Source organism: Oncorhynchus nerka, linkage group LG6 (genome assembly GCF_034236695.1).
Source record: "Oncorhynchus nerka isolate Pitt River linkage group LG6, Oner_Uvic_2.0, whole genome shotgun sequence".
NCBI classification, from domain to species: Eukaryota; Metazoa; Chordata; class Actinopteri; order Salmoniformes; family Salmonidae; genus Oncorhynchus; species Oncorhynchus nerka.
In genome coordinates this window covers 15,742,350-15,765,731 of record NC_088401.1, presented here as the reverse complement: position 1 = coordinate 15,765,731, position 23,382 = coordinate 15,742,350, and the positions used below count along the sequence as shown (strand labels likewise).

Here is a 23,382-nt window from a genome sequence, read left to right as displayed (position 1 = left end):
CCGTACGTACATACCCCAACCAGAAGCCATGGATTACAGGCAGCACTGAGCTAAAGGCTAGAGCTGCCACTTTCAAGGAGTGGGACTCTAACCAGGAGGCTAATAAGAAATCCCACTATGCCCACTGACGAGCCATCAAACAGGCAAAGCGTCAATACAGGACTAAGATCGAGTCATACTACACCGGCTCTGATGCTCATCAGATGCGACAGGGCTGGCAAACCATTACAGACTACAAAGGGAAGCACAACCGGGAGCTACCCAGTGACATGAGCCTACCAGACGAGACAAAAGGAAGCACAGCCGAGAGCTGCCAAGTGAAATGAGCCTACCAGATGAGCTAAACTACTTCTATGCTCGCTTCAAATAACACTGAGGCAAATAACACTGAAACATGCATGAGAGCATCAGCTGTACTGGAAGACTGTGTGATCACGCTCTCCGCAGCCGATGTGAGTAAGACATTTAGACAGGTCAAAATTCACAAGGCCGCAGTTGCCAGACAGATTACCAGCACGTGTGCGCTGACCAACTGGCAAGTGTCTTCACTGACATTTTCAAACTCTCCCTGTCCGTAGCAATCAAGTCCATAGCCATGAAGTGCTTTGAAAGCCTGGTCATGTCTCACATCAACACCATCATCCCATAAACTCTAGACCCACTCAAATTTGCATACCACCCCAACAGATCCACAGATGATGCAATCTCTATTGCACTCTACACTGCGCATTCCCACCTGGACAAAAGGAACACCTATGTGAGAATGCTATTCATTGACTACAGCTCAGCGTTCAAAAGCATAGTGCCCTCAAAGCTCATCAATAAGCTAAGGACCCTGGGACTAGTCACCTCCCTCTGCAAATGGATCCTGGACTTCCTGACAGGCCACTCCCAGGAGGTAAGGTTAGGTAACAACACATCCACCACACTGATCCTCAACACAGGGGGCCCTCGGGGGTGCGTGCTCAGCCCCCTCCCGTACTCCCTGTTCACTCATGACTGCACGGCCAGGCACAACTCCAACACCATCATTAAATTTGCCGATGACATAACAGTGGTAGGCCTGATCACCGACAACAACGAGACAGCCTAAAGGGAGTAGGTCAGAGACCTGGCCGTGTGGTGCCAGGACAACAACCTCTCCCTCAAAGTGATCAAGACAAAGAAGATGATTGTAGACTACAGGAATAAGTGGACCGAGCATGCCCCCATTCTCATCGACGGGGCTGCATTTAACCTTTTAAGGAGGCTGCGAATTTTCGCAGCTTTTTGTTAAAAATCGTGCAAAATTTCAACGTCCTGCTACTCATGCAAGGAATATAGTATATGCATATGATTAGTATATGTGGATAGAAAACACTCTGAAGTTTATAAAACTGGTTAAATCATGTCTGTGACTATAACAGGACGTGTTTAGCAGGCAAAATCCCAAGGAATCCCAGTCTCTGTATTGTCTATGGCAAGGGAAAATAGATGGCGACCAGTTTACAATGCCTACAGCTTCCACACGATGTCGCCAGTACTGTCATTTGCTTTGAAGTTAATCCTTGGTCAGATGAGAAATAGGCACTTCCTGTCATCAAGTACACAGCAGGAAGTTTTGAGAGAGAGAAAATGGACCATAATTTCAAGACGTGCTGCTATTGAATACAGATCGCCCCGTGATCAATTGTATCGATTATTAACATTTACTAATACCTAAAGTTGGATTACAAAAGTAGTTTGAAGTGTTTTGTCAAAGTTTATAGGCAACTTTTTTAATTTAAAAAAATGACGTTGCGTTATTGAAAGCAGTTTTTTCCTGATCAGACGGGCTTCATAAATGATCATTTTGGGTATACATGGACGGATTTAATCGAAAAAAAGACCCAATTGTGATGTTTATGGGACATATAGGAGTGCCAACAAAGAAGCTCGTCAAAGGTAATGAATGTTTTATATTTTATTTCTGCGTTTTGCGTAGCGCCGGCTACGCTAATTATTCTGTTTTACGTCCCCTTTGGGTATTCCGGGGGATGCATGCTATCATATAATAGCTTCTCATGCTTTCGCCGAAAAGCATTTTAAAAATCTGACATGTTGGCTAGATTCACAACGAGTGTAGCTTTAATTGAGTACCCTGCATGTGTGTTTTAATGAAAGTTTGAGTTGTATCGAGTACTATTAGTTGTCACTCTGGAATTTCCGCTGATGTTGATCAGGGACAGCAGCCCTATTAAGCAGGTTGAGAGCTTCAAGTTCCTTGTTGTCCACATCACTAACAAACTAGGAAAGGTCAAGCACACCAAGACATGACAAAACCTATTCCCCCTAAGGAGACTGAAAAGATTGGGCATGGGTCCTCAGATCCTCAAAATGTTCTACAGCTGCACCATCGAGAGCATGGTTGATTGCATCACTACCTGGTATGGCTACTGCTCGGCCTCCGACCGCAAGGCACAACAGAGGGTAGTGAACGACCCAGTACATCACTGGGGCCAAGCTTCCTGCCATCCAGGACCTCTATACCAGGCGGTGTCAGAAGAAGGCCCTAAAAATAGTTTAAGACTTCAGGCATCCTAGTCATTGACTGTTCTCTCTGCTACCGCACGGCAAGCGGTACCGGAGTGCCAAGTCTAGGTCCATAAGGCTTCTAAACAGCTTCTACCCTGAAGCCATAAGACTACTGAATAGACTATTTGCATTGCCCCCCTCCCCACACCACTGCCAGAGTGGTTCAATTGTTGTGAAGTAGGCTTCAGGGCGCCCAAGAAGGTCCAGCAAACGCCTGGACAGCCTCCTAAAGTTGATTCAGCTGCTGGACCGGGGCACCACCAGTACAGAGCTTGCTCAGGAATGGCAGCAGGCAGGTGTGAGTGCATCTGCACGCACAGTGAGGCGAAGACTTTTGGAGGATGGCCTGGTGTCAAGAAGGGCAGCAAAGAAGCCACTTCTCTCCAGGAAAAACATCAGGGACAGACTGATATTGTGCAAAAGGTACAGGGATTGGACTGCTGAGGACTGGGGTAAAGTCATTTTCTCTGATGAATCCCCTTTCCGATTGTTTGGGGCATCCGGAAAAAAGCTTGTCCGGAGAAAACAAGGTGAGCGCTACCATCAGTCCTGTGTCATACCAACAGTTAAGCATCCTGAGACCATTCATGTGTGGGGTTGCTTCCCAGCCAAGGGAGTGGGCTCACTAACACATCCTCCGAGAGCAACTTCTCCCAAACATCCAGGAACAGTTTGGTGACGAACAATGCCTTTTCCATCATGGGTACATGGCCAGGAAACTCCCCAGACCTTAATCCCACTGAGAACTTGTGGTCAACCCTCAAGAGGCGGGTGGACAAACAAAACCCCACCAATTCTGACAAACTCCAAGCATTGATTATGCAAGAATGGGCTTCCATCAGTCAGGATGTGGCCCAGAAGTTAATTGACAGCATGCCAGGGTGGATTGCAGAGGTCTTGAAAAAGAAGATTCAACACTGCAAATATGAACTCTTTGCATCAACTTCATATAATTGTCAATTAAAGCCTTAAACACTTATGAAATGCTTGTAATTATACTTCAGTATTCCATAGTAACATCTGACAAAAATATCTAAAGACACTGAAGCAGCAAACTTTGTGAAAATTAATATTTGTGTCATTCTCAAAAATTTGGGCCACGACTGTACATACTACCTCAACTAACCGGTGCCCCCTCACATTGACTGTACTGGTCCCCCCTGTATAAATTGTTGGTTAGGGGCTCGTAAGTAAGCGTTTCACTGTACCTGTACCTGTCGTAATGCGGCGCGTGGGACTAATTACATTTGATTTGACATATTACCTCAATTACCTCGACTACCCTGTACCCCCGCACATTGACTCTGTACCGGTAGCCCCTGGATATAGCCTCGCTACTGTTATGATATTATTACTCCTTAATTATTTGTTATTTTTCTATTTATCTTTTTATTATTATTATTTTTTAATTATGACATTTTTACTTCAGTTTATTTTAGTAAATACTTTCTTAACGCTTTTTTTTTCTTAAAACTGCATTGTTGGTTAATTAAGTGCTTTTAAGTAAGGGTTTTACTGTAAGGTCTACCTACACCTGTTGTATATGACGCATGTGACAAATAAAGTTTGATTTGATTTGAAATGAGTCATTGTTGTTGTTCTCCCTCGTCCTTCAGAAAGCCCAATACTGGTGCTGATGATCTGGCAATGGATGTGATTGGATTTTCAGCCCTCCGTCATTAAATTCCCATGGTTAGAATACTGATTCCTGTATTTAGTGTGTGTGTTTGTGTGTGTGTGTGTGCGCGCACAGTACCTGTGTGTAATGTCTGTGATATACCACAGTAAACCAATGTGAAGTGTGTGTGTGTGTGTGTGTGTGTGTGTGTGTGTGTGTGTAGCATTTAGTGAGTGTGAAGCCTGGGCTGTTTTCACTCTTTCAGTCTAATTAAACTAGGCTCGTGGGGAGATGGATGCTTCACCTCTGTCTAATCCATGTCTCTCCCAAACATTGCATTATCCAGGGGGAAATACATTTTCTGCAGCCTATTCAAAGTCAGATGTCTCTCTCTCTCATTGGTCTCAACTACTACTACCGGGACATCAACATCTGGAGCTAATGACAATACCAGCTGAAATCCCCATCCAGATTAGCCTTCAGAAGATAATTTAGCAATCTGGTTAAATCCAGACTACAACAGAATAACACGTCAGATAGCAATGTACTCCTTCTGAAAGTAAATGCAAGTTTATGCAGGTTCAGGGAGACAAAAACGTGACTAAAACCGATTTCAGAGAGATTAGTCAACAGGTGTAGTGCAGCAATGCCAAAATGTAGCAGTGCCTAAATGACCAGGATGTACAAGTAAGCGAAGCTGCTAGCTAGGGAAGATCTCGATAATGCTGTAAGAATATACACTGGGAAATGAATGCTGTGCTAATAAAGAGAAATCAACATACCTTATTCAATAATTCTGTACAACTAGAAAAGTAACCGCATTCCCGAATCAATATACTTTACATGAAATAGGTGTATGATGTTTTCCATTTATGATCACATGGCCTTCTGATCATGTTTATGTAAAGTGAAGCAGACTCAAAACATTAGTGATGGCAAACTAATAAAATACTTTTGATGACGGACAAAACTGGTTTGCAGATACAGTTTTTAATGTATCACAACAATGAGCAACAAACATACTTGATGAACTATTTCCAGAAGTTGTTCAAACACCATCTACAATAAAGGTCATTTCAACTATGACAACAGGTCTGTGACAAAAAATAAAATGAAAACAAATGTTTCAAAACCATGTTATTACCGTGTGACGGTACAGTTGAGACCTCAAACATTACAGTAACAAAAACTAATGAGACTACTCTCTATATATAAAACATCAATAACATTTTTGGTTTAGTTTATTTAAAGTTTTAGCCATAGGGGCTTCTTCTTAGTAAACCCTCAGGATGCATTTCCTATGTAACCAGGACTTAGAATACATATTGTGTAGGATATGACTCCGCCGTGAAATTCCCTTTTCATATCCAGAAGAAAACAATCCCAATATCAACCTTTTGAAGGCTGTTCTCTCTTTAGCGTGACACAATCCATCCAAGAAGAAGAAAAAACATGTTTGTTTTTTAAAATTCTTTCTTTCTTTTGGCTGCTGTGCAGTTGTAACATTTATGTACAGTTTGTTACGTTATCGTACCATCCTTTTGGTTGTTGGTTTGTTAGCTTCTACCTGTCCTTTGGTGTGGAAAGCATTGTGTTTGCTGCTAACATCTTAGCACGTGATGCTAGCTGACAGTTCAGTCTGGCAATGCTTTAGCCACATTGAGGGGAAAGGCAAGAAGACAGGTTGGGAAAGCTTTTGGGATCAGGACAGTCGTTGGTGTTTGTACAATGGCAGGATCGCACCTATAGGGAGCCCAGGACATCTCTTATGAAACAACATTGTAAAAGTGTCTTCAGGATCAAAGTAAATGTTAAAATACTAAAAATCCAAATAAGAAACATTTATGTTTCGCACGAAAAAAGATCATTAGAAACTGTGAAATTTTGCGTTTCAACTTTGAATGAAAACACTAAAACACCTGTACAATAATAAAACGCAAGAGGAAATGTTACTTGATTTTATCATTTGAAACAATAACTAAGCATGATTTGATTTTAACCTGTCAAACAGTTGCATTACATGCTACTTGTTCATCTCAGAAGAGGAAATACCAAAAGCAATATATTTTTGCATTTCTTCATATTAATACATCTGTACCATGCACAGCCAACTACGAATATATACAACAGCTTAGCTCTCTTTGTTCACAAGTCTTTTCCTTTCATACAAATAGCCTCTTGTTACTTTGGAATGAATCACGTCAGCTTACCTTACCAAACTGAAAAAGTGATTCATAACAACGTAACACCCTTTAATTAACAGCTTTCACATTCTTTAAGTTCTACTGCGAAATAAAACAAGACAAACAAACTAAAAACAGAATGAAATGTAAAAACAGCAAAGCAAAGTGATCCGCGGGTCAGCAGTCAGCCTGTTGGACAATTTATTGTGAGCAAATTATTAATTTTTTTAAACATTACACAGTAGCAGCAACATGTTATATGGTAATACTTTGTAATGCATAAATGACTAAATAATTAGTGTTGACTTTTCATGATAGATCAACTGAAGTGCCCAGAAAATGAATGCGAGGACGAAGACCTACGCAGTAAATGGCAGTGTATAGGTGTAACACTGTTATCAGTCCTACAAGCACAGGGGAAAACATGTCATAATATAAAATACATGCTGTAGTCCCCCTTTGTAAAGCAGCATATTTGCTTATGCAAATATCATACCTTTTCTTAAAAAAAAAAAAAACATATTGACCGACTTGTACTCTAACAGTTTCAAGGATACAGTACTACTTTAATGGATGCACCAATTGTTAAATAGGTCACTGGGTTGTTAGGGGTCAATCCTCTAACAAACCAAAATGCTGCTGCAATCGTACGCAAAATAATAATTAAAACAAACAAACAAACATAGAACCACAAAAACATCTATTAAATTAACACATGGGTCTACCAAAATAATAATGATAAAAATACAGACAAAAACTAAATAAGTGCACTATAGTCCAGAAATAAGCAAGGTACCGTACAGCAATTCACAAATGAAAAAAAGTCTTATTCACATAATTAATAATCAAGAGTGTATAAAACTAGAGATATTACCTCTTCAGAAAAGGGTGTGAGCAGAGGTAAAAGAGAGAAGGTAAGAGTTGGCACAGATTAGTATATTCTACAAGAGAAAAAGGGGTCGGATATAGACTCAGTTTGTTGTCATACAAACTGGAAAACAACGGGGAATCGTACTTCACCATTCTAAAATTCCCTCTGTGGCAAAACCATACTGTCTTTGTAGGGCGAAAACTAAAAGGATATGCACGTTGTCCATTGTAACAGTAATATTGTCTCTCTTGGTACTCTACACACATCAAGGAAATGTGTCTGATAAAGCTTGACATGTTTTGGTTAAAAGCCAGAGGCTCGTTGCTGCTTTTAACAAATGAGAAATGTTATGTTCTGACCTGAGAATTTAAAGCTACTGAATTACACCAGCTATCTAGACTAACAGAGGTTCTCATTGAGGGTTTTTCTGGATCGTCGTCCCATACAGTACATGCTAGCATTTGGAAAACAATCCAGCTGAGGTGCAATTTGCTATCGTGAGTTTTTGGCTTGAAACAAGCTCCACGGGGGAGCCTGAGAGATCTTTTCCTACTCCGTGTTTTTGTATACAATATAAGCTCAGTCAAGCATCTGCAACAGTTCTGTCCATAACAAAAATCAATCAATATCTTGCCAGCATATCAATATGGGAAAAACAATCCTGAGTCAATCATTTGGTACTGTAATTTTTTGGGTTAGAGAAACTTTGGAACTGCAGTTTAAAAGTCTTGTTTTTTAATTTTAATTTTTTTTTAAAGCAAGGGATCCTATTTTTCACCTCCTACACACTGAACATATCCATTCTGATACTGCTGAAGCCTGCGTCTAGGCCGGAGGTCGACTTAGCCTTGGCCTCCAACACCTTATCTAAGTCATCCAGCTTCTGTCTCAGCTCGTTGTCAGACTCATCTGAACAACTCTCATTGGGTAGGGAGGTGGGAACCCCTGAGACGCTGCTGCAGGATGTTGAGGTAACCATCAGAGGCAAGGAAAGGGGAGGAATAGGAGACGCAGACAGGGAGGAGGAAGAGGAGGAAGCAGCTTTCCGGGCAGTGGCCTGGAAAAAGATATCTGGCCAGGACTTGATGGCCAAGCGAGAGAGATGGGGAAAGGTGTTATTAGAAGGAGGAGCTGCAGACTGCGAGGTAGATGTGGTCTTGACAGGAGTAGGGGTGCAGACAGAGTGAGGTAATAATCTAGCATGCTCTTTGGCATTTCTCATTGCTTGTTTGATTGTTTTCTCTTTGTGCAAGCTCAACTGGAGGTGTTGGCCAAGTGCTTCATTCCCGTTGACCACTACGTTGCAGGCGATGCACCTGTACTTACTCACTGCCTTTCTAAGAACTGTCTCCTGTGGGTCTGGAAAAGGGTTTCCGAAGTAGCAGAAAGACTTCTGGTGATGCACTGCAGAGTCCTCATCAGCGAATACCATCTGGCACTTCCTGCATATGAACTGGTGCTTGACAGACGGAATAATGAAATCGTCAGGGAAGTCTGTGGTTCTTTTGGTTTCTGTTGGCAGTTCTTTTGTGCTTTCCGTCAAAGAGCATTTGTTGTTGTTGGTGTCATCCTTAGTTCCCATAGGTAGTTTTGGTTTGAAAGACTTGGGGTTGCTCTGCACAATTGGTGACGACACCTTCACAGGGGCTGGCTTCTGCTTCGGCTGTTTATGATGCTGTTTTTGTTGCTCAATATGCTTTTGGTGCTGCTGCTGTTGCTGCTTCTGCAGGGAATCCTGGAGGGACAGCTGGTACTGCTGATACTGCTGCAGGAGGGCGGTGGGATTCATGCCCGCCATGGCGGCCTGTGGGATGGCGGCAGGTCCATAGGGGAACAGGTTCTCCATTCCGCCGAACGGAGGGAAGTATCCCCCCGCCTGCATCCCTCCAAGAATCTGTGGCGAAAAGCTGTTGGCGAATCCCGGGAGGAAGTAAGGCAGGAACTGGCCTCCCAGGAAGGAGCTTGGGTCTGCTGCGCCGGTCAGGGCATTCTGAAGAGCCTGTAGTTGAGCGGCATCCAGATGACCCTCACGTCCTGGTTTGCCCGAGGCTGGAGACGGCTTCTCCCTCTTTTTGTTGTTGCTGACGTTGGGGGTCTGTAGACGGCCGCCGTTCTCCACTTCTCTTTCCTTGGCCTTCTTCTGGTGGTGTGGCTTATCCGCAGGTTTCTTGCTGCTGCAGCTGCTGTTGTTGTTGCTCTCTCTTTCTTGGTATTTGCTGTGCTGCTCAATGTGGTTTGTTGAAGTCAGAGGGGTAGAGGAAACAGGAGGAAGAGGTGGAGGAGGAGGAGGAGTCTGCAGAAGATTCTTGTTTGGGGTAGTACTCAGAGACATGGCAGGAGAGGGGGTGGCTGGGTTCGGGAATCCAAGCATGCCAGCACCGGGAGATGCTAAAGCTGAAATATAGTGTTATAAATTATATTCAAATGTGTTTAAATGTATATACACCCTAGTATTACTATGTAAATATTGTTCAGTAATACATTATGGAGATATATGCAGTTATGATCGACTTCATAATTGTATTTGTTAAACTGTCACATGCGCTTCATGATATATACCAACATGAGGATATTATAAATATACCAAACCCACATCAAAGGAGAGGAGGGGAAATTAATTCCACAATGATAAAAATGCATTTGCTTAAAAAAATGTCAGAACCATTATATTATGTAGAAGTTCTGCACTGAACGTTGAGATCATGCATTAAAGTGTATTTTACACAATGTACAACGTTTGGTAAAATATCTCTACCAACAACAACAACACTGTGATGGAATGAAGAGAAAATACTGCAGAGAAAGAGTATTTTGGGCATGTAAAGCATAGACAAAAAATGATCATAAAAGTTATATACAATTACTATTATCTGTGTGTTCTCTGTGTGTCATAGTAACTCACCAGGTGTGTTGGGTGGGTAAATAGGAAGTGAGGATGGCCCGGTGACCCCAGGAAGTAGTACTGGCGGGAGGCCAGAGATCCCGGGATAGCCTGAGGGCAGGCTGAGGCCATGAAGTGCATTGTTGTGGTTCACTGCAGTCTGAAGGTGCTGGGCAGCCAGATTGCTGAGCACGTCGCTCCCAGCCTTCTTCAGACGATCCATCTCCTGCTGAGCCATCAGCTGGCGAACCGTGGTGGGTGCTAGGTAGTCCTTCTCTCTGTCCACCTGGTTGACCAGGGTCTCCTGCACTTTAGCGATGTGCTGTTTGGAGAAGATGTGGTCGCGGATGGACATCCGGGCAGTGTACTTCACATGACACAAAGCACACTCCGGCTGGGGCCCGTCCGGCCCGCCTTGACTGATCATGAATGGCTTTCCAATATTGATTTTGAACTTCTTTTCCTTGGCGCGGGCATTCTGGAACCATACCTGCACCACACGCTTGGGGAGGCCCATCTCACTGCCCAGCATCTCACACTCCTGCATGGTTGGTGTGCGGTAGTCACTAAAGCAAGCCTTGAGGACTTTCAGCTGAAGGTTGCTCATCTGAGTCCTGAATCGCTTGTGGCCTGGTCTCTCCCCACCACTGCCGCTGCCCTTCCCAGACCTGAAGGGGTTTCCACTTCCGAAGGGGCTGGGGGAGCTGGGGTCGGTCAGGCTGGAGGTCTCGCTCTGGTCGTTGTTGTCATCCATGTCGTCATCTCTGGAGCTGTAGTAGGAGTAAGAGTAGGAGCAGGAGTCTCCGTCCTTGCCGGAGTAGCTGAGGGAGGGGCTCACCATACTGAAGGGGAAGCGGTCGTCGCCACCGTCTGAGCTCTGGGCAAGGTTGCTCTTGCTGTCGAACGCCAGCTTGTCCCCTCCGTTGGCCATGAGGCTCTCCAGCTCATTGTTGTTGCCCTCATCTCCAGTGGTGGCGTCACTTATGGCTGTGTTGATGGACGAGGTCTCGTCAAAGTCCATTTTGTTGTTGATGTCGTAGGATGAGCCCTCTGCAGAATTAATGTTAAGCCCTTCAGATTCATCACAGTTTTCTGCTTTTACGGATGAAGGGCTCATTAAGTTTTTTAACTGTGTCTCAGATTGTTTGACAGGCGTTGAGGAAGCTGCGGGCAGCTCGTACTCATTCGGCTCAATCTTGGTGGGCAGCTGCGGGAACTCAAAGAAGTTGTACTTGTGTGGGCTCTCACCTCCATCATCTTGGTTCATCATTGGGCTATTGGGCAGACTAAACCCTGCCTGTTTGGCTTCATGCCAGTGTCTAGAGCGGATATGGCTGTCCAAAGCTGACTTGGCCTTGAACAGCGCCCGGCAAAAAGGACATTTCTTATGTGACTGGGAGGCCCCCAATGCTCTGAACTGTCCCTTTCTCTCTCGGGCACGTGTGTTCTGAAACCATACCTGCACCACTCTCTTCTTCAGGCCGACCTCACGGGCAATGTGATCCAGCATCTTCCTCGTGGGGTTGGAGTCCAGCAAGTATTTGTCATAGAGGATCTCTAGTTGTTCTGGGGTGATGGTGGTTCTGAGACGTTTGTCTCTGTGCTGTTCTTCAGTCATGTTTCCGTTATCTTTTTCATTGGATCCATCCTCTTTCTCATCTAGTTTTCTCTTCATGGAGCCAGAGCAGGGACCTGAGGACAAACCAGAGCCGCTTTGAGTTGGCATCTGGAGTCCTCCAGACATAAGCTGGCTAGTCATCAGAGGGTTATTGGGGTCGAAGATCAGATAGGGCATGTCCATGGGCCTTTCCAGGAACTGGGAATGGAGGAACTGGTTCTGGGCTGCCAGGAAATGCATATGTTGGTGCTCCTGCCATAGCTCAATGCTTGGGAAGGCTATCTTGCACTGGTCACACTGGTATTGGAGCATCTGGGGAGAGAGGCTGTTGGTGAGGGAGGAGAGGGCCAGAGAGAGGGGGCTGGAGGGGATGGTGGCTGACTGAGGCTGGGAGTGGGGTCTGGACATCTGGGGCTGGGGGGTCTTCTGAGGGGGTGGCTGAGGGGTGGAGGTCTTGGAGGGTCTGGGGTCCGGTAGAGACTTTATCATAACTGGAGAAGGGGCAGGTTCTGGCTCTTTAGGCTTGGGCTCAGAGGGCGGTTCAGGCTTGGGGGATGTCTTTTCCAGGTTGGAGTGAGGGGAGGGCATCAGAGGTGAACTGGAGCCTGAGCTAGTGGCTGTTCCATGGTGATGCTTGGATGACTCAGGGTGCTTGGCTGGGCATGGTTCTCCTATATCCATGTACTCCTCAGACTGATTGTCCTCATTCCCTTCCTCATCCTCGTCCTTGTAGCACATTTTCTTCTGGTGGGTGATCAGGTCGAAGATTCGTGGGAACACCACATTACATTTCTTGCACTCGTACTGCATATTGCTGGTGCGGATGTAGCGCTCATTCGTCAGTTCTTTCTTCTCATTGTCTTTAGCATCTGCCTGGTTCTCGTAGCTCTTCCGGGCCTTCTGGCGGGCGTTTTGGAACCACACCACGATGACCCTTGATGGCAGGTTGAGCACGGTGGACAGCTGCTCAATCTCATCATCTTTCGGGTAAGCATTTGTGTCGAAGAAGTCCTGTAGGACCCTCAGTTGGTAGTCAGTGAACCTTGTCCTGGAGGACCGTTTGTTCATGGTGGCATCAGTCCTGTAGTACTCCAGTGTACTGTACTGGGACTCCAGCCTAATATCCTCCAACGTGGTAATAGGTGGAATGTTGAAGTTGTAAGGAGAGTCTTTGTTTCGCTGCCTCTCTTTGAAGAGGGTGTTACGGAACCAGTGCTTGATGACTTTCTGGGGGAGGCTGGACATATCAGCCATCTCCTGAATCTGCTCCTCAGTGGGCGAGTTGTTGATGTCAAAGTGTGCTCTGAGGACCTTCAGCTGGTCGTCCGTGATGCGGGTTCGAGGGCGCTTGAACTGTGACTGCCTCAAGAAGTTTTGATCGAGACCTAGCTGCTGCTGACAAAGCTGGGTGAGATCCGAGGACAGGGAGTCCATTGTAGGCAGCTGCAGGGTGAGTTGAGGGTGTAGCCCTTGGTGCTGGATGGACTGCATCAACAGAGGGGGGAAGAGGGAGAAATCTAGTGGGATGGAAGGCTGCACCTGTGGGGATGCGGAGGGTGGTGGAGGAGGGGGAGGTGGGGGTGGTGGCTGGGTCTGTGGAGCCTGGTTTGGGGCAGGGGATGGGGCCTTGATCTGGGGCTTGTTCGTGGAGGTGCAGGGAGGCTGCTGGGTGGTCACTGGGACTGGTGAGGGAGGAGGAAGGAGAGGCAGTGGTGGGGGAGTCTCAGGGGAAGGGGGTTGATGGGGTAGAGCTTGTCGTAGGCCTCTCGGTACTGCTGGGCAAACTTCTCCAGCTCTCCATAAGGAAAGAACTGTCCATGGATGTGCTCTTGGTGGCTTTTGAGAATAAGCATGTTGGAGAAGAGCTTTCCACACATCCCACATTCCAGCTTGCCGTTATTGATCTCCAGTTGTTGTTGTTGTTGTTTTTGTTCTTCTCCTTCTTTGTTTTTCTTCTGGGTTTTCTGCCTGTTCTCGTTGTACTGGATGACCAGCTCAAATCCAAAGTTCTCCAGAAGGGCCTTGGCTGCATTTCCTCTGGCTCCTGACACGATACGTGGAGGAGGAATTAGCGGCTCAGGAAACTTGGACTTTTTGTCTTTTTTGTCCTTTCCTCCCTCACTGACTCCATCCGCTCCATTCTCCATCTTGGCTTTGCTCTCCTGTTTTTCCAGATGCTCCTCTGACTCTCTGTACATATGTATGTCAGACACAGCATTGGGCTCCATTTTGGGCTTGTGGCTCTGCGGTTGCTGCTTTTTTTGCTGCTGGAGCTGCAACTGGGATGCTTGTTGCTGCTGCTGCTGCTGCTGCTGTTGTTGCTGCTGTTGAGCCTGAGCCTGTTGTAGCTGGTGTTGCTGCTGCATCTGCTGCTTCAGGTCTTCCAGGAAAGAACCAGTCAAGCCCGGCATCCCGAAGGCGGCGGCTGAGTGAAGAGCCAGCTCTGGGCTAAGGTTGAATTCTGCCCCTGGGATGTAGAATGGGAAAAGGAACTGTGGCTGCTGGAACTGAAGCAGAGCCTCTGGGGTCATGCCGAACTGGGGGTAAAATGCCGGGTTGAGGAATTGGGGCTGGAAAAAGGCAGCCTGCTGCTGGAGCTCGTGTTGGAGCTGCATCTGTAGTTGAGCTTGGGACTGAGCATTCTGATGGCTTTGCTGTGCAGAGACATGATCAGTAGTGTGCTTTCCATTGTTGCTGTTTTTGGCTTCTTTGGCATCTACAGTGTTTTCTTTGTTAAACAATGGTGTCACGCTTCTAGCAGTTTCTGAGTTGGCATTGTTGCCTTGTCCGGTTGGGACTGGGATGCTGGATGGAGCCATGCCACTAGTGTTCCCAATCCCTGTACAGCTGCTGCTGCTGCTTGTCTCGGTTTTGGCAGTTCTGACTTTGGTATGATGCAGCACAGACCTCATGTGGATCTCTAGGGTTGAGCTTTGGCTGTAGGCGACGTTGCAGATATTGCATTTGAATGGTTTGTTGTCGGCATTGTTGTTGGTCTCAGGGGAAACCGGGCTGGAGGCCTCCTGGAGAACTTTCTTCAGCTTGTGCAGGTGAGAGACGGAGTTGTAATGGACCAGAAGGATGTTCTTCTGGGTGAAGGACTCCTTGCACACCGTGCACTTGTATGGCCGGGACGGGTCCAGGAATTTCTCCATGGTGAAGTTGGGGCCTTTTCTAAATGGAAGGGTGCGCTTTGTTTCAGCTCCCATGTCATCTAGCAACAAGCTACTGTCACTTCCTGTTGAGCTGGCCTTTTCTTCCAGGTCCAGCTCATCATCTTTATCCATTTCCTGTTCAAAGGCCTGCTGTGCCTCCTCGTAGGCCCTGGCCTCGCTCTCGGGGACGAAGTCTCCGTTTACCGGCAGGCTGCCGCAGAGCTGTTGGACCTCGGCTTCGCTCAGCTCCGGATGTCCGTTCTCCAGGTGCTTCCGTAGCGCCAAGAATGTCCGGAAGCTGCGTTGGCAGAGACTGCACATGGTGGCCGCCCGGATGGCATGATACTGGGAATGTATCTGCAGCTTCTGCATGGTCTTGAAGGCCAGGCTGCAGTGGTTGCAGCGGTATTTGTAGATGTGGCGGTCAGAGACTGAGAGCTGTTGCTGCTGGCGTCTCTGGAGGTCGTTCAGATGATCCTGGAGGGAGTCAGGACTCTTTCGATCCTGCCCAACCCCACCAGACGTCTTCCAGTCTGGAGCTTCAGACCCCTCCTTGGGGGGTTTGAGTTCCTCTCGTAGAAGGTCTACTTCACTTTTGTCTTGGCCTGTGCTGTTCATCTGGTCCTTGGATCTGTTCCCTGAGAAAGGAGAATGAAAATAGAATGACATTTATGAACAAAATACATTGTACAAATGCATTGATTACCAACTCTGGAAACGTAAACCATGTCTGGTTAATATAAGTAATATTTTGTTCCATTTGTGTAGCAGGGCCCTTCTACATCCCAAGGACATTTCATTTCCAAACAAACTCAGAATAGTACATTCAATACCGACAGGAGTATTGTAACAGTGGTAAACATGCTCTGCGTACCTGTGGGCTTTCCAGACGTCTCAGAGAGGGTTGCAGAAGCTTCCATCAGAGACAAAGCGTTGTCTTGTCCAGGTGAAGGATACATCATGCTATTGGGCACCATCACATCAGGCCCAGCCACCTATCAAAGTCAGACAACAAAAACAATTTAATGATCTTAATAACTTATCCCTAAATGCAACATGCATCGTAATAAAATCATATTATAAAATGTAATAGTGCAGTAATTAAGGAGTTTAGTATTAAATATTAAAAACATGTTGAGCAAGTGTACCTTTCAGCTTGCCTCTTGCCAATAAAAATAGATAATTTTCAGAAAGCGGAATTAGCTTTTCCCTGAGGACGACAACCGTCAAGTTTATGACATATTCTCGGGAGAGTGGGATAAATGCATGGGAAATGTTTTATAGGACTGCACAGTGACAGCACTGCCCAGAGCTAGTTAATAAGGGACTGTAGGGAGCACTGGACACATTATTCAATTTGTCATGTCAACATCACGGATCTATAAAAGGATTAAAAAACTCTTTAGAAAACGTTTAAACCTTGAGGAAAATGTACTGTATGTGCAATGCCATTAGAAGCAAATTAAACATTTTCTCAGCATTTTTCTCACCAGCAATCAGCAAAACATTAAATAGATAGTCATCTGAATATGAGAAGTTGTCTGTACTCTAAACAGTTTTTTCTGCCAACATTTTCCACATACAGTCATGAGTAGTTTGTCGACGCAGTCTGGAGCCACACTGTGCAGGTGTGTGAGGTGGAGCTGCAGGTGGATCTTGTTGCTGAGGACGTCCTGGCACAGTGGGCAGCAGATCACCGGCTGCTGCATGGAATGCTGGGATACCACGTGGAGCTGTAACCTGTTGGCGTCTTTACTCCTGTAGTTACAGTAGGGGCACTGCTGCAGCTGCTGGGAGAGATGTGACAAAGCTTGCTATGGTTATTAGTGGGAAAGTAAAATATTAGAGATGGACAAGAACAAGGTGTGTCTATGGTTTTACCAGTCTTCATCACCTCTGTATTTTTACTTCAAAACTAGAATTACTCGAGAGCAAATGTGCTTTTCCTTTCACTATTGGTCTTAGTGAGACAGCTTTCCAACATTCCAAACCCAAACACGTAAAAACATGACGTAACTTTTAACAGCACTAAGAAAACGAGATGACAGAGCTCCCGAAGAGGATAAAACATGAAACATGACCTGAATATCCCCTCAGCTAAACAAATTGGAACCCTGCTCTCCCTCCCCCTTCCGCCCCCTCTGCTCCCATCTCACTTTACCTTTACACACAAAATGTAGATCAACCTCGTTTCCTTTAAATGCACTTAAGCCCCTCAACTCGTGCAATTTTATTAGTGGGAAATATGATTGGAGGGGAATTTCTAATCAGGAGATTAGAGATGACATAGGTGTGTCGCCTCCTCATCTCCCGCCTAGCCCTCATTACAGGAAGTACTCCTAAAATGACTGCCCCCAGCCCCCTGCCTTAATGTAATCCATTTCTGAAATGACGAAGGCCTCCTTCCACTCAGGGCCCTCCACAAGACAAGATAATACTTCATAATCTAATTTAAAAACACATACCTTCTAAAGAAATGCAAAGTGAGTGGGACTGGGAGAGGGCTTTAGCCTTGCCTATTGGATGCAGGTCGACAAAGGAGTGAGAATGTTCTATAGGGGATGTTTAAGTGTTCTGTCAGTGGGGACTGCATTTGGGGTTAACTATTTTAGATCTGTTGACAGCACATTATCCTCTGTGACATCTTAGAATAACTCTTAGAATACCTGCTAACTGGAATGGGTTGGAGGTAGCTTTGACTGGGTTTTTATTATGGAGCATTAGCGGTTAGCTTAGCATACCTGCTAAATGGTTAAAGATAGCTTTCCGTGTTGGTTTATCATGGCGCATTAGCGGTTAGCTTAGCATACCTGCTCACTAGCGCTGGTCTTCCCCTCTGCAGACTTGGGCCTTTTGGGCAGGCTGTCATTCTGTCTCTCTAGGAGCATGGAACATTTTCCCACAGCGTTGGATCCAGGAGACTCTTTAGACAGAGAGTTCACTCCTAAAACACAAGACAGAACAGAGCAAAATATTTAAATTATGTTGTAGCTCTGTTATAAATATAATATATATATATATATAAATATAATATATATATATATATATATATATATATATATATATATATATATATATTATAAGTCAAATCAATGGACGAAGGCAAAGAAAAAGTTGAATTAATTAAAAAAATGACATTGTATCAAATTAAAATGTAGATGACATGTCAAATCAAATCAAATCAAATTGTATTAGTCACATGCGCCGAATACAACAAGTATAGACCTTACAGTGAAATGCTTACTTACAAGCCCGTAACCAACAATGCAGTTTAAAAAATACGAATAAGAAATAGTCTGGGTAGCCATTTAATTAGATGTTCAGGAGTCTTATGGCTTGGGGGTAGAAGCTGTTTAGAGGCCTCTTGGACCTAGACTTGGCGCTCTGGTACCACTTGCCGTGCGGGAGTAGAGAGAACACCCTATGACTAGGGTGGCTGGAGTCTTTGACAATTTGTAGGGCCTTCCTCTGACACCGCCTGGTATAGAGGCTCTGGATGGCAGGAAGCTTGGCCCCAGTGATGTACTGGGCCTTCCTCTGACACCACCTGGTATAGAGGCTCTGGGTGGCAGGAAGCTTGGCCCCAGTGATGTACTGGGCCTTCCTCTGACACCGCCTGGTATAGAGGCTCTGGATGGCAGGAAGCTTGGCCCCAGTGATGTACTGGGCCTTCCTCTGACACCGCCTGGTATAGAGGCTCTGGGTGGCAGGAAGCTTGGCCCCAGTGATGTACTGGGCCCTACGCATTACCCTCTGTAGTGCCTTGCAGTGGGAGGCTGAGCAGTTGCCATACAAGGCAGAGATGCAACCAGGCAGAGATGCAACCAGTCAGGATGCTCTCGATGGTGCAGCTGTAATCACGTATGGTGATTACAAATATGTTGTGACAGACATTGGCTGTTGGGCTAGTAGTGTAGACATGTTGTATCAGACTCCTAATTGTCATTCCTATACATTGAGTCATTCTGCCCCAAAGACATGGAGAAATAGAGAGAAAATTAAACCAACCTCATAATCACAGCAAGACATACATTCAATGTTGTGGTAATATAATACACTTCATTAGACCACATGCTTCTAGCCTCCCTCTTCCTCTTCCTCCACACACACACGCACGCACGCACGCACGCACGCACGCACGCACGCACGCACGCACACACACACACACACACACACACACACACACACACACACACACACACACACACACACAAGCACATTATGCTGAATATCCAAACTGTTTCCTGGTCACGGCTGGAGGTGGGGAGGTGGTTTACATGGCTGCGGCTCAATGCTGAGAGATATGGTTGTATTTAGCAGACGCTGCGGCCAACTGAGAAGTGTTTAATTACCTTCATCCTTAGATACAGTCATAATGTGTGTGTGTGTGTGTGTGTGTGTGTGTGTGTGTGTGTGTGTGTGTGTGTGTGTGGCTATACTCTGTCACTGCAATTCACCCACTCCGCACATCACAAAGAAACAGAAGTAGCACCCCACTACGCTTCTCTTTCTCTCTCTATCCCCCTCTCTCCCTCTCTTGTCTGGTCAGTCAAGGCAATATTGGGAGTCTCACTCTTGCAAATCCAACTCTTCACGATAGATGCACAAAAGAAATGAAAAAACTTTTTGTATTTCATATTATTCCCTGCCCGGTATTTGTATTCGGTGCATATCAATTCCTCCTGTTAGTTCATGCATTTTCATTTGGTTGTGTTAAGGAAGCCTTCCGCTCATTTCATATGTAATCTGCAGTCTGAAATATTGGCCTGTCAAGAAAAGTGACAGAGGGAGGGAAAGAAAGAAACATTGAGAGAAAAAAAGTGCAGAATGTGAGAGAGATCATCTGAGGAATTCTCTGCAGCCTGGAAAAGGTCATCATTTCTCTCTCAGCCGGTCTGGGATGGCTCTGCAGGGCCGGTCTGGGATGGCTCTGCAGGGCTGGTCTGGGATGGCTCTGCAGGGCCGGTCTGGGATGGCTCTGCAGGGCTGGTCTGGGATGGCTCTGCAGGGCTGGTCTGGGATGGCTCTGCAGGGCCGGTCTGGGATGGCTCTGCAGGGCTGGTCTGGGATGGCTCTGCAGGGCTGGTCTGTGTGTTGTGTGTGTGTGTGTGTGTGTCTGTGATTGCGTGTGGATGTACTGTAAGTGTTTTTGTTCATATTTGTGTGTGTGTGTTTGAGCCATGTCAAACCCTAGCACCTCATTGGCCAATTGGGACCGGTCCCTCCCTCCCTCCCTCCCTCCCTCCCTCCCATGTCACCTTGAACATGGACAAAATGAAATGTCTCTAACTATTTTACACAGGGATAAGTGGGGAGCTCCACCAATCTATCAAATGCATGCAGCCATTTTAAAGCACACACTATGGAATTGAGAACTATAGATTCTTATCCATAACGTAAGTGTGATTATATTAAGGCTTTCTCAAGAGATCATTATCTACAGGAAAACAATAATGTACTCAACCTATCAATCTATGGAGTCTACATGATAGCTGGTATGTAATGATCTGCTCCCTATCACTTTCTAACACATTGGCTTTTTCTTCCTCGGCCCCTGAATGGTCATGAAGAAAAGAGAGAGAAAGAGAGAGGGGGAAGGAGAGAGGGGGAAGGAGAGAGGAGGAAGGAGAGAGGGGGAAGGAGAGAGGGGGAGTGAAACAGAGAGATCGAGACGCTCTCATTCTCCTTTGTTTCTGAGCCTCACACTTAATGACCAGTGCAAAAAAGCGGTGTCCAGATTCTCTCCAATTCATTTTCTTTTTGGGGGGGGGGGATCCCCTCCCCTCCCCCAGAGAATGTCTGGCACATGGCCATGTTAAGGAGAAAAAAAAATGTGTGGTTCTGCTCTGTTGTTCCCCCCTGTTTTTTTCTACTCTCCTACTTTCCCTCCGTCTCTCTGCGTGTCCCGATGCTGTGCAGCATGGAGGGGTGATGGTTCTTCCTCTAAAGGCAAATGCCTGACTGCAGCAGGACATTGGCTGATTAGATACATCAAAAGGTGATTTATGACATTCAGACTGTTTGCAAGACAGAACAACAACCATGCTACCCACCCATCTTTATTTACTACAGTCAATGGTAGGTCACCGAGTGTATTCACACTCACACGTACACAAACACACAGTGTGTCGCACATAGACAGATACAAACACACACACCAGTGTTTCCAATCCAGTCCTCTTTTAAACACATCAGTATAATTCTGTCCTAAATTGGTGGTCAAAAGAAGAAAAAAAAACGCCAACAACAGAATCTCTAATAAATGGTTTTCTGACAGACATACTTCTGCGTTCGCCCGTTCTGCAACATTTTACCCAGCAAACTACATTTTCACATAAACTAGATGTTGATGTGTTATCTTGTGTAATCACATTTTCCTTTATAGATATATAAAGCATAAAACATTAAGCGTAAATACATTGTCTAAACTTTAATAGTACAGTTTTGTCTAGAGGTCAGCTGAAAATGTAATAACTTGTATTTTGTTGATAAGAAACCTCTTGTCAATTAAAAGGAGGCTGCTGGTCCAAGACAGGTTAGATTTAGTATTCAATTTAGCAATCCTGAGATCTGGCAGAGGGGCTTAGGTTACTGGGTTGTAAATTTACCCTGACCAAGGACAGAGAGAGGGGGAGAGAGAAAGAGGGAGAGAGAGAAAGAGAGAGAGAGTGATGGAGAGAGAGAGAGAGAGAGAGAGAGAGAGAGAGAGAGAGAGAGAGAGATGGAGAGAGATGGAGAGAGAGATGGATAGAGGGGTACAGAGAGAAAGTGAGAGATAGTGATGGAGAGAGAGAGAGAGAGAGAGGGATAGAGAGAGGGGGAGAGAGAGGGGAAGAGAGATGGAGAGAGAGAGAGATGGATAGAGGGGTACAGGGAGAAAGAGAGGGGGGAAATAGAGAGGGAGGGAGATTGATTTAGAGGCCTAGTGGCATAAGGTTACACATTAGCCTGACCTCAGGGTCACCTGATAACATTAGAAGACACTTTGAACTATACAGTCCCAGAGACAGAGCAGCACAGCCAGCAAACAGCAGCACACTAAGTCACACAGACAGAGGCACCTCTATGTTTATAAGGGGAGCAATGGGCTAATGAAATACATTTAAATTATTGACAAATTATTATATCGGTTGTCTTTTTCCTTTTCTCATCATCTTCCTGTTTTTAATAAGAGATAAATATGATGTCACATCAAGACATTCACCACGCAATGATTCAAATTAAAATAAACCTCATAGCTGTTGTCTTATAATTACTGTAAATATGCTAATATGTTTAATATATTTTAATCTAACATCTAGGAATGACAGAAATTGGCCAACCTTCATTTCAAATCTCACAAAATTTCTGGGACATGTCCAAGCAAACAACAATATTTCACAAATAGAGATTTGTTCATCTAAAATATTTCACATTGTATCTCGTTTGCTTTTTCCATTTAGATCATTCACTCATCTGTATAATTCAAATTTTACGAGAAGTTAATATACAACATCATTCAGCCAAAGGAACAATGACTAATTTCCCCGCTAATTTGAAGCAGGTAGAGTCAGTAATTTCCTGAGCACACAGGCTGATTTTCATGCAGGGTCTTTGTTTAGTAAGATATTTATAAAGAGAAACCCCTAAACCCCCCCCAGCTCCTTCTCTATACTGGACAAAGCAATCTGGAATTAATCCACATAGGCACATTTGCATGGAAAAAGTAACATGGATTATAATTCATCTAAAGTGACACTGGATTAAAAAAGACAATGCCAATGAAGCAAGGGAAAAACTCTCCATCCCCCTCTCTCCCTGTCCCCCCCCTTCTCTCTGTCTGTCTCCCTCCCCCCATTATGAGGAGAACCAAACACAAGCCACCAGGTCAGACCAGACTATACAGCAGTAGACTCACTATAGATAAAAGCTAACAACAAAATCATGATAGTTATTTCCAGTTATTTTGCAAAGCAAATTGCTTGGCAACAAATGTAACATACATTTCCACTTAACATAAACGTGTGTTGGATATTTACAAAAAAGCAGAAGAAGTTGAGCATTGTCTGTGTGTGTGTGTGTGTGTGTGTGTGTGTGTGTGTGTGTGTGTGTGTGTGTGTGTGTGTGTGTGTGTGTGTGTGTGTGTGTGTGTGTGTGTGTGTGAGTGTTGGGATGGCTGTGTTACATGATGCTGGTGGTAATACGGTGGTGTAAATTAATTGACTTTAGTCCCAGTAAGACAGAAATGTCATTGAGATGAAGCTTAGAGATAAATGATTAGCTCTGTAAGTGTGTGTGCGTCGTGTGTGTGTGCGCGCGTGTTGGTGTGTGAGATGAGAGATAGATGACTAGCTAAACTAACAGCCCATACTCTCTCAGAACTACCTCTGCTCCACTGAACCCAACATTATGGAGCTAGGTATAAGGAGAGAGAGAGGGAGGGGGACGGGGAGAGGGAGAGTTAGAGAGAGAGAGAGAGAGAGAGAGAGAGAGAGAGACAGAGACAGAGACAGAGACAGAGACA

The 23,382-nt window shown here is 45.2% G+C and overlaps 1 protein-coding gene across 1 annotated transcript in view; it reads right to left on the bottom strand.

Moving 5' to 3' along the window:
- Positions 1-5,142: 5,142 nt before the first annotated feature.
- Positions 5,143-23,382, bottom strand: part of LOC115130089 (zinc finger homeobox protein 4-like) — a 176,348-nt gene continuing 158,108 nt past the window's right edge. Inside the window, 6 exon segments of the mRNA XM_065019287.1 lie at positions 5,143-9,619; positions 10,128-13,463; positions 13,466-15,517; positions 15,754-15,874; positions 16,463-16,669; positions 17,690-17,823. Coding sequence (XP_064875359.1) covers positions 8,007-9,619; positions 10,128-13,463; positions 13,466-15,517; positions 15,754-15,874; positions 16,463-16,669; positions 17,690-17,823 — 7,463 coding nt within the window. The 3' untranslated portion in view covers positions 5,143-8,006.